This window comes from Oncorhynchus kisutch, linkage group LG13 (assembly GCF_002021735.2).
Source record: "Oncorhynchus kisutch isolate 150728-3 linkage group LG13, Okis_V2, whole genome shotgun sequence".
NCBI lineage: Eukaryota > Metazoa > Chordata > Actinopteri > Salmoniformes > Salmonidae > Oncorhynchus > Oncorhynchus kisutch.
The window spans coordinates 25,511,058-25,526,377 of NC_034186.2; the positions used below are offsets into that span (position 1 = coordinate 25,511,058).

At 42.6% G+C, this 15,320-nt stretch overlaps 1 protein-coding gene across 1 annotated transcript in view; it reads left to right on the forward strand.

Moving 5' to 3' along the window:
* The window catches only part of LOC109903006 (sec1 family domain-containing protein 2), a 221,786-nt gene that overhangs the window by 190,063 nt on the left and 16,403 nt on the right, over window positions 1-15,320 (forward strand). Inside the window, exon 6 of the mRNA XM_031785822.1 lies at window positions 7,355-7,500. Within this exon, the coding sequence (XP_031641682.1) occupies window positions 7,355-7,500 (146 nt within the window). The remainder of the gene's footprint in view (window positions 1-7,354; window positions 7,501-15,320) is intronic.

A 15,320-nucleotide genomic window follows, 5' to 3' on the forward strand; every position in this document is an offset into this window, starting at 1 on the left:
TTGAGTCAGGCCACTCTGTGTACATTATATCTCTGTGTTGTTGAAGTGCATGTGGGCATATCTAATTCTCCAAAATAGAACAGACCAAAATACAACTGGCCAGCCCTGTTGACTTAAATTACAGATCTTTAACACTTCATAGGGAGTTAAGGGGCGAAATAACTCACTGTCAAAGTACATTGAGTCTACAAAACATTAGGAGCACCTGTTCTTTCCATGACAGACTGACCAGGTGAGAGCTATGATCCCTTATTGATGTAACTTGTTAAATCCACTTCAGTCAGTGTGGATCATTGGTTCCCAAACGTTTTATAGTCCTGTACCCCTTCAAATTCAACCTCGAGCTGCGGACACTCTCTAGCGCCAGGGTCAGCGCACTCTCAATTGTTGTTTTTTGCCATCATTGTAAACCTGCCACACATACACTATACAATACATTTATTTAACATAAGAGTGAGTGTGAGTTTTTGTCACAACCCGGCTCGTGGGAAGTGAAAATGTACTCTTATTGGACCAGGGCAAAAATAGTCATATAATAATAATCAATAATTTTGCGCTTTATTTAACCATCTTGCATATAAAACCTTATTTGTTCATCTAAAATTGTGAATAACTCACCACAAGTTAATGAGATGGGTGTGCTTGAAAGCATGCACACACAGTGTCTTGCAAAAGTATTCATCCCCCTTGGCATTTCTCCTATTTTTTTGCATTACAACCTGTTATTTACATGTATTTTATTTGGCTTTCATGTAATGGACATACACAAAATAGTCCAAATTGGTGAAATGAAATTTTAAAAAAATTAAAAATTATGTAAAAAATAAAAATGGAAAAGTGGGTCGTGCAAATGTACAATCATGGCCAAAAGTTTTGAGAATGACAAATATAAATTTTTACCAAGTCTGCTGCCTCAGTGTCTTTAGATATTTTTGTCAGATGGAATACTGAAGTATAATTCCAAGAATTTAATAAGTGTCAAAGGCCTTTATTGACAATTACATGAAGTTGATGCAAAGAGTCAATATTTGCAGTGTTGGCCCTTCTTTTTCAAGACCTTTGCAATCCGCCCTGGCATGCTGTCAATTAACTTCTGGGCCACATCCTGACTGATGGCAGCCCATTCTTGCATAATCAATGCTTGGAGTTTGTCAGAATTTGTGGGTGTTTGTTTGTCCACCCGCCTCTTGAGGATTGACCACAAGTTCTCAATGGGATTAAGGTCTGGGGAGTTTCCTGGCCATGGACCCATAATATCGATGTTTTCTTCCCAGAGCCACTTAGTTATCACTTTTGCCTTATGGCAAGGTGCTCCATCATGCTGGAAAAGGCATTGTTCGCCACCAAACTGTTCCTGGATGGTTGGGAGAAGTTGCTCTCGGAGGATGTGTTGGTACCGTTCTTTATTCATGGCTGTGTTCTTAGGCAAAATTGTGAGTGAGCCCACTCCCTTGGCTGAGAAGCAACCCCACCCATGAATGGTCTCAGGATGCTTTACTGTTGGCATGACACAGGACTGATGATAGCACTCACCTTGTTTTCTCTTGACAAGCTTTTTTCCGGATGCCCCAAACAATCGGAAAGGGGATTCATCAGTGAAAATGACTTTACCCCAGTCCTCAGCAGTCCAATCCCTGTACCTTTTGCAGAATATCAGTCTGTCCCTGATGTTTTTCCTGGAGAGAAGTGGCTTCTTTGCTGCCCTTCTTGACACCAGGCCATCCTCAAAAAGTCATCACCTCATTGTGCGTGCAGATACACTCACACCTGCCTGCTGCCATTCCTGAGCAAGCTCTGTACTGGTGGTTCCCCGATCCCGCAGCTGAATCAACTTTAGGAGACGGTCCTGGCGCTTACTGGACTTTCTTGGGCACCCTGAAGCCTTCTTCACAACAATTGAACCGCTCTCCTTGAAGTTCTTTATGATCCGATAAATTGTTGATTTAGGTGCAATCTTACTGGCAGCAATATCATTGCCTGTGAAGCCCTTTTTGTGCAAAGCAGGTAACCATGGTTGACAGAGGAAGAACAATGATTCCAAGCACCAACCTCCTTTTGAAGCTTTCAGTCTGTTATTCAAACTCAATCAGCATGACAGTGATCTCTTGCCTTGTCCTCGTCAACACTCACACCTGTGTTAACGAGAGAATCACTGACATGATGTCAGCTGGTCCTTTTTGGCAGGTCTGAAATGCAGTGGAAATGTTTTGGGGGGATTCAGTTCATTTAAATGGCAAAGAGCTTTGCAATTAATTGCAATTCATCTGATCACTCTTCATAACATTCTGGAGTATATGCAAATTGCCATCATACAAACTGAAGCAGCAGTCATGTGAAAATTAATATTTGTGTCATTCTCAAAACTTTTGGCCATGACTGTAGATGAAGGGGAGGAGACAGGCTAAATAAGGATTTTTAAGGCTTGAGACAATTGAGATATGGATTGTGTATGTGTTGCATTGAGGGTGAATGGAAAATACAAAAGATTTGAGTGCCTTTGAACAGGGTATGGTACTAGGTGCCAGGTGCACCGGTATGAGTGTGTCAAGAACTGCAAAGCTGCTGAGTTTTTCACACTCAGCAGTTTCCCGTGTGTATCAAGAGTGGGCCACCACCCAAAGGACATCCAGCCAACTTGACACAACTGTGGGAAGTATTGGGAAGTATTGGAGTCAACATGGGCCAGCACGCCTGTAGAATGCTTTTGTCGAAAGCGTTCCACAGGGATGCTGGCCTATGCCCCAATGAATTGAGGCTGTTCTGAGGGCAAAAGAGGAAGGTGTTCCTAATGTTTTGTACACTCGGTGTATATCCATTTATACATGGGCACAACTCCAGTTCAGTTGTGTTAATGAATAAAATATATTTAATCTGAAAGAGGTTTTGTGAATATTTATGGCAAATATGGATTTTTGTGTGTAGACATACATACTTGTACACACACACATAGACAGATAGATGTTAAGTGTTCTGCCTGTTTTCTTTGTAGATTAGATTTACCTGACACCTCATCTCTGACTGGATGTCAATGAGCATGTGACTTGAAAACCCCTTATTCATGACAGGATTTCCATCAAACCATGAAACAAAAGCAAAGCATTTAATTTACCTACATTTTAAATTGACATTTTAGTCATTTAGCAGACGCTCTAATCCAGAACTCCCTTCCCTCTTTGGGGGAAAATACATATCGTGTATATATATACACTGCTCAAAAAAATAAAGGGAACACTAAAATAACACATCCTAGATCTGAATGAATTAAATATTCTTATTAAATACTTTTTTCTTTACATACAGTGCCTTGCGAAAGTATTCGGCCCCCTTGAACTTTGCGACCTTTTGCCACATTTCAGGCTTCAAACATAAAGATATAAAACTGTATTTTTTTGTGAAGAATCAACAACAAGTGGGACACAATCATGAAGTGGAACGACATTTATTGGATATTTCAAACCTTTTTAACAAATCAAAAACTGAAAAATTGGGCGTGCAAAATTATTCAGCCCCTTTACTTTCAGTGCAGCAAAGCAAAAGCAAAGTGAGGATCTCTGAATGATCCAATGTTGACCTAAATGACTAATGATGATAAATACAATCCACCTGTGTGTAATCAAGTCTCCGTATAAATGCACCTGCACTGTGATAGTCTCAGAGGTCCGTTAAAAGCGCAGAGAGCATCATGAAGAACAAGGAACACACCAGGCAGGTCCGAGATACTGTTGTGAAGAAGTTTAAAGCCGGATTTGGATACAAAAATATTTCCCAAGCTTTAAACATCCCAAGGAGCACTGTGCAAGCGATAATATTGAAATGGAAGGAGTATCAGACCACTGCAAATCTACCAAGACCTGGCCGTCCCTCTAAACTTTCAGCTCATACAAGGAGAAGACTGATCAGAGATGCAGCCAAGAGGCCCATGATCACTCTGGATGAACTGCAGAGATCTACAGCTGAGGTGGGAGACTCTGTCCATAGGACAACAATCAGTCGTATATTGCACAAATCTGGCCTTTATGGAAGAGTGGCAAGAAGAAAGCCATTTCTTAAAGATATCCATAAAAAGTGTCATTTAAAGTTTGCCACAAGCCACCTGGGAGACACACAAAACATGTGGAAGAAGGTGCTCTGGTCAGATGAAACCAAAATTGAACTTTTTGGCAACAATGCAAAACGTTATGTTTGGCGTAAAAGCAACACAGCTCATCACCCTGAACATATCATCCCCACTGTCAAACATGGTGGTGGCAGCATCATGGTTTGGGCCTGCTTTTCTTCAGCAGGGACAGGGAAGATGGTTAAAATTGATGGGAAGATGGATGGAGCCAAATACAGGACCATTCTGGAAGAAAACCTGATGGAGTCTGCAAAAGACCTGAGACTGGGACGGAGATTTGTCTTCCAACAAGACAATGATCCAAAACATAAAGCAAAATCTACAATGGAATGGTTCAAAAATAAACATATCCAGGTGTTAGAATGGCCAAGTCAAAGTCCAGACCTGAATCCAATCGAGAATATGTGGAAAGAACTGAAAACTGCTGTTCACAAATGCTCTCCATCCAACCTCACTGAGCTCGAGCTGTTTTGCAAGGAGGAATGGGAAAGAATTTCAGTCTCTCGATGTGCAAAACTGATAGAGACATACCCCAAGCGACTTACAGCTGTAATCGCAGCAAAAGGTGGCGCTACAAAGTATTAACTTAAGGGGGCTGAATAATTTTGCACGCCCAATTTTTCAGTTTTTAATTTGTAAAAAAAGTTTGAAATATCCAATAAATGTTGTTCCACTTCATGATTGTGTCCCACTTGTTGTTGATTCTTCACAAAAAAATACAGTTTTATATCTTTATGTTTGAAGCCTGAAATGTGGCAAAAGGTCGCAAAGTTCAAGGGGGCCGAATACTTTCGCAAGGCACTGTAGTTGAATGTGCTGACAACAAAATCACACAATAATTATCAATAGAAATCAAATGTATCAACCCATGGAGGTCTGGATTTGGAGTCACACTCAAAATTAAAGTGGAAAACCACACTACAGGCTGATCCAACTTTGATGTAATGTCCTTAAAACAAGTCAAAATGAGGCTCAGTAGTGTGTGTGGCCTCCACGTGCCTGTATGACCTCCCTACAACACCTGGGCATGCTCCTGGTGAGGTGGCGGATGGTCTCCTGAGGGATCTCCTCAATCTGTGGTGCAATGTGGCGTTGGTGGATGAAGCGAGACATGATGTCCCAGATGTGCTCAATTGGATTCAGGTCTGGGGAACGGGCGGGCCAGTCCATAGCATCAATGCCTTTCTCTTGCAGGAACTGCTGACACACTCCAGCCACATGAGGTCTAGCATTGTCTTGCATTAGGAGGAACCCAGGGCCAACCGCACCAGCATATGGCCTCACAAGGGGTCTGAGGATCTCATCTCGGTACCTAATGGCAGTCAGGCTACCTCTGGCGAGCACATGGAGCTGTGCGGCCCCCCAAAGAAATGCCACCCCACACCATGACTGACCCACTGCCAAACCGGTCATGCTGGAGGATGTTGCAGGCAGCAGAATGTTCTCCACGGCATCTCCAGACTGTCACGTCTGTCACATGTGCTCAGTGTGAACCTGCTTTCATCTGTGAAGAGCACAGGGCGCCAGTGGCGAATTTGCCAATCTTGGTGTTCTCTGGCAAATGAAAAACGTCCTGCACGGTGTTGGGCTGTAAGCACAACCCCCACCTGTGGACGTCGGGCCCTCATACCACCCTCATGGAGTCTGTTTCTGACCGTTTGAGCAGACACATGCACATTTGTGGCATGCTGGAGGTCATTTTGCAGGGCTCTGGCAGTGCTCCTCCTTGCACAAAGGCGGAGGTAGCGGTCCTGCTGCTGGGTTGTTGCCCTCCTACGGCCTCCTCCACGTCTCCTGATGTACAGGCCTGTTTCCTGGTAGCGCCTCCATGCTCTGGACACCACGCTGACAGACACAGCAAACCTTCTTGCCACAGCTCGCATTGATGTGCCATCCTGGATGAGCTGCACCACCTGAGCCACTTGTGTGGGTTGTAGACTCCGTCTCATGCTACCACTAGAGTGAAAGCACCGCCAGCATTCAAAAGTGACCAAAACATCAGCCAGGAAGCATAGGAACTGAGAAGTGGTCTGTGGTCCCCACCTTCCTTTATTGGGGGTGTCTTGCTAATTGCCTATAATTTCCACCTGTTGCCTATTCCATTTGCACAACAGCATGTGAAATGTATTGTCAATCAGTGTTGCTTCCTAAGTGGACAGTTTGATTTCACAGAAGTGTGATTGACTTGGAGTTACATTGTGTTGTTTAAGTGTTCCCTTTATTTTTTTGAGCAATGTGTGTATATATATATATATATATATATATATATATATATATATATATATATATATATATATATATATATACACACACACACACACACACACACACACACACACACACACACACACACACGATATGTAATGTTGTATTTAATCAGTTGGTCAGTAGTTGTGTTCCTGATTAGGGAGGATACAGAAGCTTAGAGTCCCAGACTGAGAGTGATTGGTCAGTATGGTAGCAAAGTATTCCTTTTGATATGGAGGCTTTGGACTGAACTATAACCTCTCGGCTAGCAGCCTACATATATAATGGTTCCATTAGGAGAAAACAACCCAGAGGATCTTATGTAAGTGTTCTGTTTGGCAGTAGTCCTGCTGTAGTCATCACTATGCACAATTATTCATCCCAGGTGTTGTCTCCCTGAGTGTCTGTCCTACTGATGTGGTTTCATGTTTGATTTTATGTATCTTATACTGTATGTCTTAATACCACGTGACCTTCTCATTAACCAACGACAACCACATTCCTTAGCAGGGAGAGAGGGACGTAGATGCCACTGTTACCTAACCCTAGCCAACAGCACTCCGACCTGGGCATGGAGAGCCTCCCCCGCTGTCTCTGTCTCTGCCTCTCCCACCCTCTTTCTTCTTGGGTGTATTATTGACCAAACGTTTTATTGACCATGCACTTTTTGGAGATGGGACCATATGAAATGTTGATTAGACGTGAGGAGGACATTCTCTGGTAAATAAAGGGCCTTTTGTACTCTTTCTCCTGGCTTTTACCATGGTAGTCTAGTCCAATGTACAGGACACTGAGTTATTTAGGGCATGGGTTCTCAGACTTTTTGGGGCCATGATAGCAAATTCCACCTCATAATCAGAACACAACATTTTCTTCCCCAGGTACTTTTTTGAAATGGGGCAACATTAAATGAAATGTTGATTAGACGTGAGGAGAACATTCACTGGTAAATGTTTTGCTTTGTGTATGTGTTTCTCTCTCTCTGTGTAGGGTGTGGAAGTATTGAAGAGCTCACCATGGAGAGGGCCCATACTGCTGTGGAGGGGGTGTTTGACACCCTCAGAGAGTTGAGCCACGCCCGAGACCACCTCAAGCAGCTCAACTCCGTCTACACAGCCAGCGATGGAGTACACCAGGTCAGTCGTTCACTAACACACCTCAACAACGTCATTGGTACCAGGGATCCCAGTCCCTCTCCAACACACCTCCACAGCATCCTCCAGAACACGTGACTATTTCCTAGTATCGAGTTTCTGTCTACGTTACTGTCCACGCCTATCTCCCTGTGACTATTCATCTGTTCAACTATAGATAAATGTTCTGCTCATACGTACATATTGTATCTCCATAGATCTCAGGCAGTTATTCTCCACTTTCTCCTCCCCTCTTTCATAGACACCCTAGTGGCAATGACATTGACGTCAGACTTTGTCTTCTGCTCTTCCTTCCTCTCATCCCAGTCTTGCGTCAGAGCCACAGCCTTCTGAATGAATCTCTCACATCATTGTGTGCCAGCGTGGCACATTTTTCCTATGTAGCACACACAGTCTTCCTCCTCTTTAGAGTGAGTTAGTGTGTGTTTGGAGGGCAGGCAGGCACTTGTGAATGGCTTGGCTTTATCATCTGGTTTCAGGAGGAAAAGCAACAATGACTAAACAAGACAAAAGAATAGCCAGATCGTTCCACTTCCACTGTCCTGAGCCTCTACTGTGATCTGAGAGCTGATGAGGAAGGCATTGTGTTGACAGGGAACTGAATGATTAGATGTAGTGAATGGGTTCAATTCAAGGGGCTTTATTGACATGGGAAACATATGTTAACATTGCCAAAGCAAGTAAAGTAGATAATATAAAGAAAGTGAAATAAATAATAAAAATGAACAGTAAACATTACACTCACAGAAGTTCCAAAAGAATAAAGACATTACAAATGTCATATTATGTCTATATACAGTGTTGTAACGATGTGCAAATAGTTAAAGTACAAAAGGGAAAATAAATCAACCTAATTATGGGTTGTATTTACAGTGGTGTTTGTTCTTCACTGGTTGCGCTTTTCTTGTGGCAACAGGTCACAAATCTTGCTGCTGTGATGGCACACTGTGGTATTTCACCCAGTAGATATGGGAGTTGATCAAAATCGTGTTTGTTTTCTAATTCTTTGTGGATCTGTGTAATATGAGGGAAATATGTGTCTCTAATATGGTCATACATTGGGCAGGAGGTTAGGAAGTGCAGCTCAGTATCCACCTCATTTTGTGGGCAGTGTTCTCTTGAGAGCCACGTCTGCCTACTGCAGCCTTTCTCAATAGCAAGGCTATGCTCACTGAGTCTGTACATAGTCAAAGCATTCCTTAAGTTTGGGTCAGTCACAGTGGTCAGGTATTCTGCCACTGGGTACTCTCTTTTTAGGGCCAAATAGCATTCTAGTTTGTTTGTTAATTACTAATTACACATTGAAAATAATGATGATCTCTTTGTTTTCTCATGATTTGGTTGGGTCTAATTGTGTTGCTGTCCTGGGGCTCTGTGGGGTCTGTTTGTGTTTGTGAACAGAGCCCCAGGACCAGCTTGCTTAGAGGACTCTTCTCCAGGTGTATCTCTCTGTACGTGATGGCTTTGTTATGGAAGGTTTGGGAATCGCTTCCTTTAGATGGTTGTAGAATTTAACAGCTCTTTTCTAGATTCTGATAATTAGCGGGTATCGGCCTAATTCTGCTCTGCATGCATTATTTGGTGTTTTACGATGTACACTAAGGATATTTTTGCAGAATTCTGCATGTAGATTCTCAATTTGGTCTTTGTTCCTAATTTGTGAATTCTTGATTGGTGAGCGGACCCCAGACCTCACAACCATGAAGGGCAATGGGTTCTATTACTAATTCAAGTATTTTTAGCCAGATCCTAATTGGTATGTTGAATTTTATGTTCCTCTTGATGGCATAGAATGCCCTTCTTGCCTTGTCTCTCAAATCGTTCACAGCTTTTTGGAAGTTACCTTTGGCGCTGATGTTTAGTCCAAAGTATGTATAGTTTTTTGTGTGCTCTAGGGCTACGGTGTATAGATAGAATTTGTATTTGTGGTCCTGGCGACTGGACCTTTTTTGGAGCACCATTATTTTGGCCTTACTGAGATTTACTGTCAGGGCCCAGGTCTGACAAGGCCCAGGTCTGTCTGTTGTGCACTTGAGTGAGGACCCAAAAGCGGTTTAGTAAAAACAGAGTCCTTTAATGTAAAAACACAGGGAAGACATAAATCCTCTTCAGATGTAGAAAATGGCAAAAATAGACAACCCTCAGAGAGGGCGACAAATGAAATAGAAAGTCCTTCTGATATTTACAAAAGAGTCCCCTTCTTAGCAGCAGAGGAGAATAGCTGGGTTGCGGCGACAGACTGCTGGTCTCTCTGGGTAGGCGCGGGTCGTAGCGGACAGAGGTACCTGATCACACGTAGCATCAGAAGAACAGGCAGATTCCGACAGGATGGGACAATGGTGAAGCAAACGAGACGATAGTTTGGTTCTGGCATGAGAAACTCAAACGAGAATCTGACAAAGAAAGAAGCAGGAACAGCTGGGGGAAGGAGAGGAAGAGAAGGTAACCTAATACGACCAGAACAAGACATAATATGACAAGACATGACACTGTCAGGGCCCAGGTCTGGCAGAATCTGTGCAGAAGATCTAGGTGCTGCTGTAGGCCCTCCTTGCTTAGTGATAGAAGCACCAGATCATCAGCAAACAGTAGACATTTGACTTCAGATTCTAGTAGGGTGAGGCCGGGTGCTGCAGACTGTTCTCGTGCCCTCGCCAATTCGTTGATATATATGTTGAAGAGGGTGGGGCTTAAGCTGCACCCCTGTCTCACCCCACAGCCCTGTGGGAAGAAATGTGTGTTTTTTGCAGATTTTAACCGCACACTTGTCGTAGGTTTTTCCCCCAACACCACTTTCCATCAATTTGTATAGCAGACCCTCATGCCAAATTGAGTCGAAGGCTTTTAGGAAATCAACAAAGCATGAGAAGAATTTGCCTTTGTTTTGGTTTGTTTGTTTGTCAATTAGGGGCACACCCTTATCTGATCTGTTGTACGATCATTTGGTAAAAAGCCAATTTGACATTTGCTCAGTACATTGTTTTCACTGAGGAAATGTACGAGTCTGCTGTTAATGTTAAGGCAGGGTTGCTGTTGAAGCATATCACACAGTAGTTATTGGGGTCAAATGTGTCTCCTCTTTTGTGGATTGTGGTGATCAGTCCTTGGTTCCAAATATTGGGGAAGATTCCAGAGCTGAGGTGGATGTTTAAAAAAAATGTAGTATGGCCAATTGCAATTTGTTGTCTGTATATTGTTTCATTTCATTGAGGATTGGGGGGATTTATTTTGTCCGATAGTTCATTCAAGGTAATTGGAGAATCCAGATTTTGTATTTGATCATGTATATGTTTTTGCTCTTTATTCTTTGTTATAGAGCCAAAAAGATTGGAGAAGTGGTTTACCCATACATCTCCATTTTGGATAGATAATTCTTCGTGTTGTTGTTTGTTTAGTGTTTTCCAATTTTCCCAGAAGTGGTTAGAGTCTATGGATTCTTCAATTGCATTGAGCTGATTTCTGACATGCTGTTCCTTCTTTTTCCGTAGTGTATTTCTGTATTGTTTTAGTGATTCACCATAGTGAAGGCGTAGACTCAGGTTTTCCGGGTCTCTATGTTTTTGGTTGGACAGGTTTCTCAATTTCTTTCTTAGATTTTTGCATTCTTCATCAAACGATTTGTCATTATTGTTAATTTTCTTCGGTTTTCTATTTGAGATTTTTAGATTTGATAGGGAAGCTGAGAGGTCAAATATACTGTTAAGATTTTCTACTGCCAAGTTTACACCTTCACTATTACAGTGGAACGTTTTACCCAGGAAATTGTCTAAAATGGATTGAATTTGTTGTTGCCTAATTGTTTTTTGGTAGGTTTCCAAACTACATTCCTTCCATCTATAGCATTTCTTAATGTTACTCAGTTCCTTTGGCTTTGATGCCTCATGATTGAGTATTGCTCTGTTTAAGTAGACTGTGATTTTGCTGTGGTCTGATAGGGGTGTCAGTGGGCTGACTGTGAATGCTCTGAGGGACTCTGGGTTGAGGTCAGTGATAAAGTAGTCTACAGTACTACTGCCAAGAGATGAGCTATAGGTGTACCTACCATAGGAGTCCCCTCGAAGCCTACCGTTGACTATGTACATACCCAGCGTGCGATCGATCTATCGATCTATCGATCTATCTATCTATCTATCTATCTATCTATCTATCTATCTATCTATCTATCTATCTATCTATCTATCTATCTATCTATCTATCTATCTATCTATCTATCTATCTATCTATCTATCTATCTATCTATCTATCTATCTATCTATAACACTATCCTTAACTGTCAGAGTTATTGTCTAGATTGGATGATGTGACATAATGATCACTCTCTTCTGAAAGGAAAACCATTAGCCCAAGTAATTTTTTCTCACACATGTTGTTATGACCTGGGCCCAGTATTCAAAACGTGGATTTCGCCTCTATGCATTTAATCGGATAGGATTAAATGCATCGAGCAGCGTTTCTTAAAGTAGTGACCTGTTAATGGTGGGTCGCGACGTAAATGTATAATTATTACTGGAATTGATTTGGCCAAGTGCAACTGCGCTCTCTGTTCAGTGCGCTCTCTGTTCAGTGCCCTCTCTGTTCAGTGCCCTTCAGTGCGCTCTCTGTTCAGTGCACCCTCTCTGTTCAGTGCGCCCTCTCTGTTCAGTGCCCTCTCTGTTCAGTGCCCTCTCTGTTCAGTGCCCTCTCTGTTCAGTGCGCTCTCTGTTCAGTGCCCTCTCTGTTCAGTGCCCTTCAGTGCGCTCTCTGTTCAGTGTGCGCTCTCTGTTCAGTGCGCCCTCTCTGTTCAGTGCGCCCTCTCTGTTCAGTGCCCTCTCTGTTCAGTGCCCTCTCTGTTCAGTGCCCTCTCTGTTCAGTGCCCTCTCTGTTCAGTGCCCTCTCTGTTCAGTGCCCTTCAGTGCGCCCTCTCTGTTCAGTGCGCCCTCTCTGTTCAGTGCGCCCTCTCTGTTCAGTGCGCCCTCTCTGTTCAGTGCGCCCTCTCTGTTCAGTGCGCCCTCTCTGTTCAGTGCCCTCTCTGTTCAGTGCTCTTCAGTGCGCTCTCTGTTCAGTGCGCCCTCTCTGTTCAGTGCGCCCTCTCTGTTCAGTGCGCCCTCTCTGTTCAGTGCGCCCTCTCTGTTCAGTGCGCCCTCTCTGTTCAGTGCCCTCTCTGTTCAGTGCGCTCTCTGTTCAGTGCCCTCTCTGTTCAATGCGCTCTCTGTTCAGTGCGCTCTCTGCTTAGCAGCAGTCTTTGCCCAGTTTGGCAGCTGCGCGAGTGGGAGAGGGAGATGCCCGTGTGCTTCGCGGTTTACCAGATCTTTTTTTCTGCAGTCTTCCAAGAAGATTACTCTGTGACCCACACGCTGCAACGCTGTCGTTCAAGCCACTGACTTGTTATTCCCACTCTCCTTCGCTCACCGCTGTCATGAAATGGACTCATGGTAATCACCAGTTCTTGACTGAGCTCAATCATCATGAAATGGACTCACGGTAATCACCAGTTCTGACTGAGCTCAATCATCATGAAATGGACTCATGGTAATCACCAGTTCTTGACTGAGCTCAATCATCATGAAATGGACTCATGGTAATCACCAGTTCTGACTGAGCTCAATCATCATGAAATGGACTCATGGTAATCACCAGTTCTGACTGAGCTCAATCATCATGAAATGGACTCACGGTAATCACCAGTTCTGACTGAGCTCAATCCTCATGAAATGGACTCACGGTAATCACCAGTTCTTGACTGAGCTCAATCCTCATGAAATGGACTCACGGTAATCACCAGTTCTGACTGAGCTCAATCCTCATGAAATGGACTCACGGTAATCACCAGTTCTGACTGAGCTCAGTCGTCATGAAACGCAAATACAGTGATGACTTTCTGTCTCTTTCATACAAACTTTGATAAATAACGAGGAGCGTCCACAATGTGTTTTGTGTGGGGAAGTGCTTAGTAATGAGTCTCTCAAAACAAAACAAATGAAAACGACACGTCCTGACCTAACATCCAGGCACAACATGACGGTAAACCCAGGGAGTTCTTTCAGAACAGGGCAGAATGCTTCAGGAAACAGGGCTTCAGGAAACAGGGATCAGGGAACAGTGCTTCAGGGAACAGTGCTTCAGGAAACAGTGCTTCAGGAAACAGTGCTTCAGGAAACAGTGCTTCAGGAAACAGTGCTTCAGGAAACAGTGCTTCAGGAAACAGTGCTTCAGGAAACAGTGCTTCAGGAAACAGTGCTTCAGGAAACAGTGCTTCAGGAAACAGTGCTTCAGGAAACAGTGCTTCGACGGTGGAAAAGTAAATCAGCTAGCAAGGCATTGTTGTCATTGTATAACAGGTGATGATGAGCAGAAATAAGGGAGTACTAACTCTCATAGTAGTAGATGTGAGTTTCTCTTTCAACAATCCCCTGGCCTTGTCACGTTACACAGCTAATAGCTAACGTAAGCCAAAGCAAGCTAGCTAGCTACTGATAGTAGTGCAACCCTAAGAAACAGTACAGATGAAGATGAAAATTCAGGCCTACTTTACATTTTACTATAGAAATTATTTTTGAACTATTGCTGTTACAATGATTCATTTTTATTCTGAACTGGAATAAACTGATTGAAGCAAGATGCTTTTTGAGACAAACACACACAGTTCTGGGTTGTTCATCTACAGCAGGAAGCGGTCTCCTGCCTGACTGAGAAAGCAGTAGATGTTCTGATCCAGTTTGGCACCACATATCTATGCGAGTCAGGGTTGTCAAGTACAGAAACCGTGTCAATGCTGAGCATGACCAGTGTTGCACTGTGAAAAACTGAGCCCAGAATAGACATGCTTGTTGAAAACTTCAACCAGCCACACACCTCTCATTAGGACTGTGTGTGTGTGTTCTGGTCTACATCTGTGTCATGTTTATTCCAGTTCAACATTTTTAGAAATATGTATTTTAACAGCAACAGTTCCAACCTAAACTGTCTATCAACAATAATGTATATAGTAAGTAGGCCTGCATGTTTTGATCTGTACTGTTACTTAGGGTTGCACAACCAAAAAGTGTGTGTGTTCTGTTATACATCTGTGTGATGTAATCAATCCATTTATTCCAGTTCAGAATGAAATGATGTATTGTATTTTAACAGCACCAGTTCCAACCTAGACAGGTGTGTAGGAGTGTTTTTAATGGGGAAAAATAAACATGAAAATATATTTATGGGTATTTCATTTTTATTTGTTTTTGCCTATATTGCATTTTTTTTAGGCATAAGTGCATTGAAATGTACCGATTATTTACGTATAGTTGCATATTTTCCTAACCTTGGGTCCCAGGAAAACACAGAATTTCTCATTTGGGTCTCAGGCTGAAAAAGTTTAAGAACCACTGGCATAGAGAAATAGAATGAATAGAACGGGAGTCACCATTAAAGTAAATAATTTGTCTGTTCTATTCATTCTATTTCTATGCATTTAATCCTATTCAATAGTCGAAATCCAGATAGATAACGTTTGAGAAATGGAAACGGGGCCCTGTAGATGTTAGCATATCTCTCTGAATGTCTCCTACTTTCACTCTTATTTTCCCCTCACCTTACAATAAGCTGCTTAAGATATCTGATAATTGCATGTATTTATAGACTATTTAATGATGTAGGTTTAATGATATATATTTCATGACATGTTCCATGACATATATTGCAATCCAATCTACCTTCAATACATTTCCTCTGACTGTACCTTGCCACAGCTCACAATGAGTTGGATATACAGTATTATCATGTTTATTTCAGGGTTGTAAAAATTACAACCCCATCTAGTATCTGCATTCTAGTTCTCTATG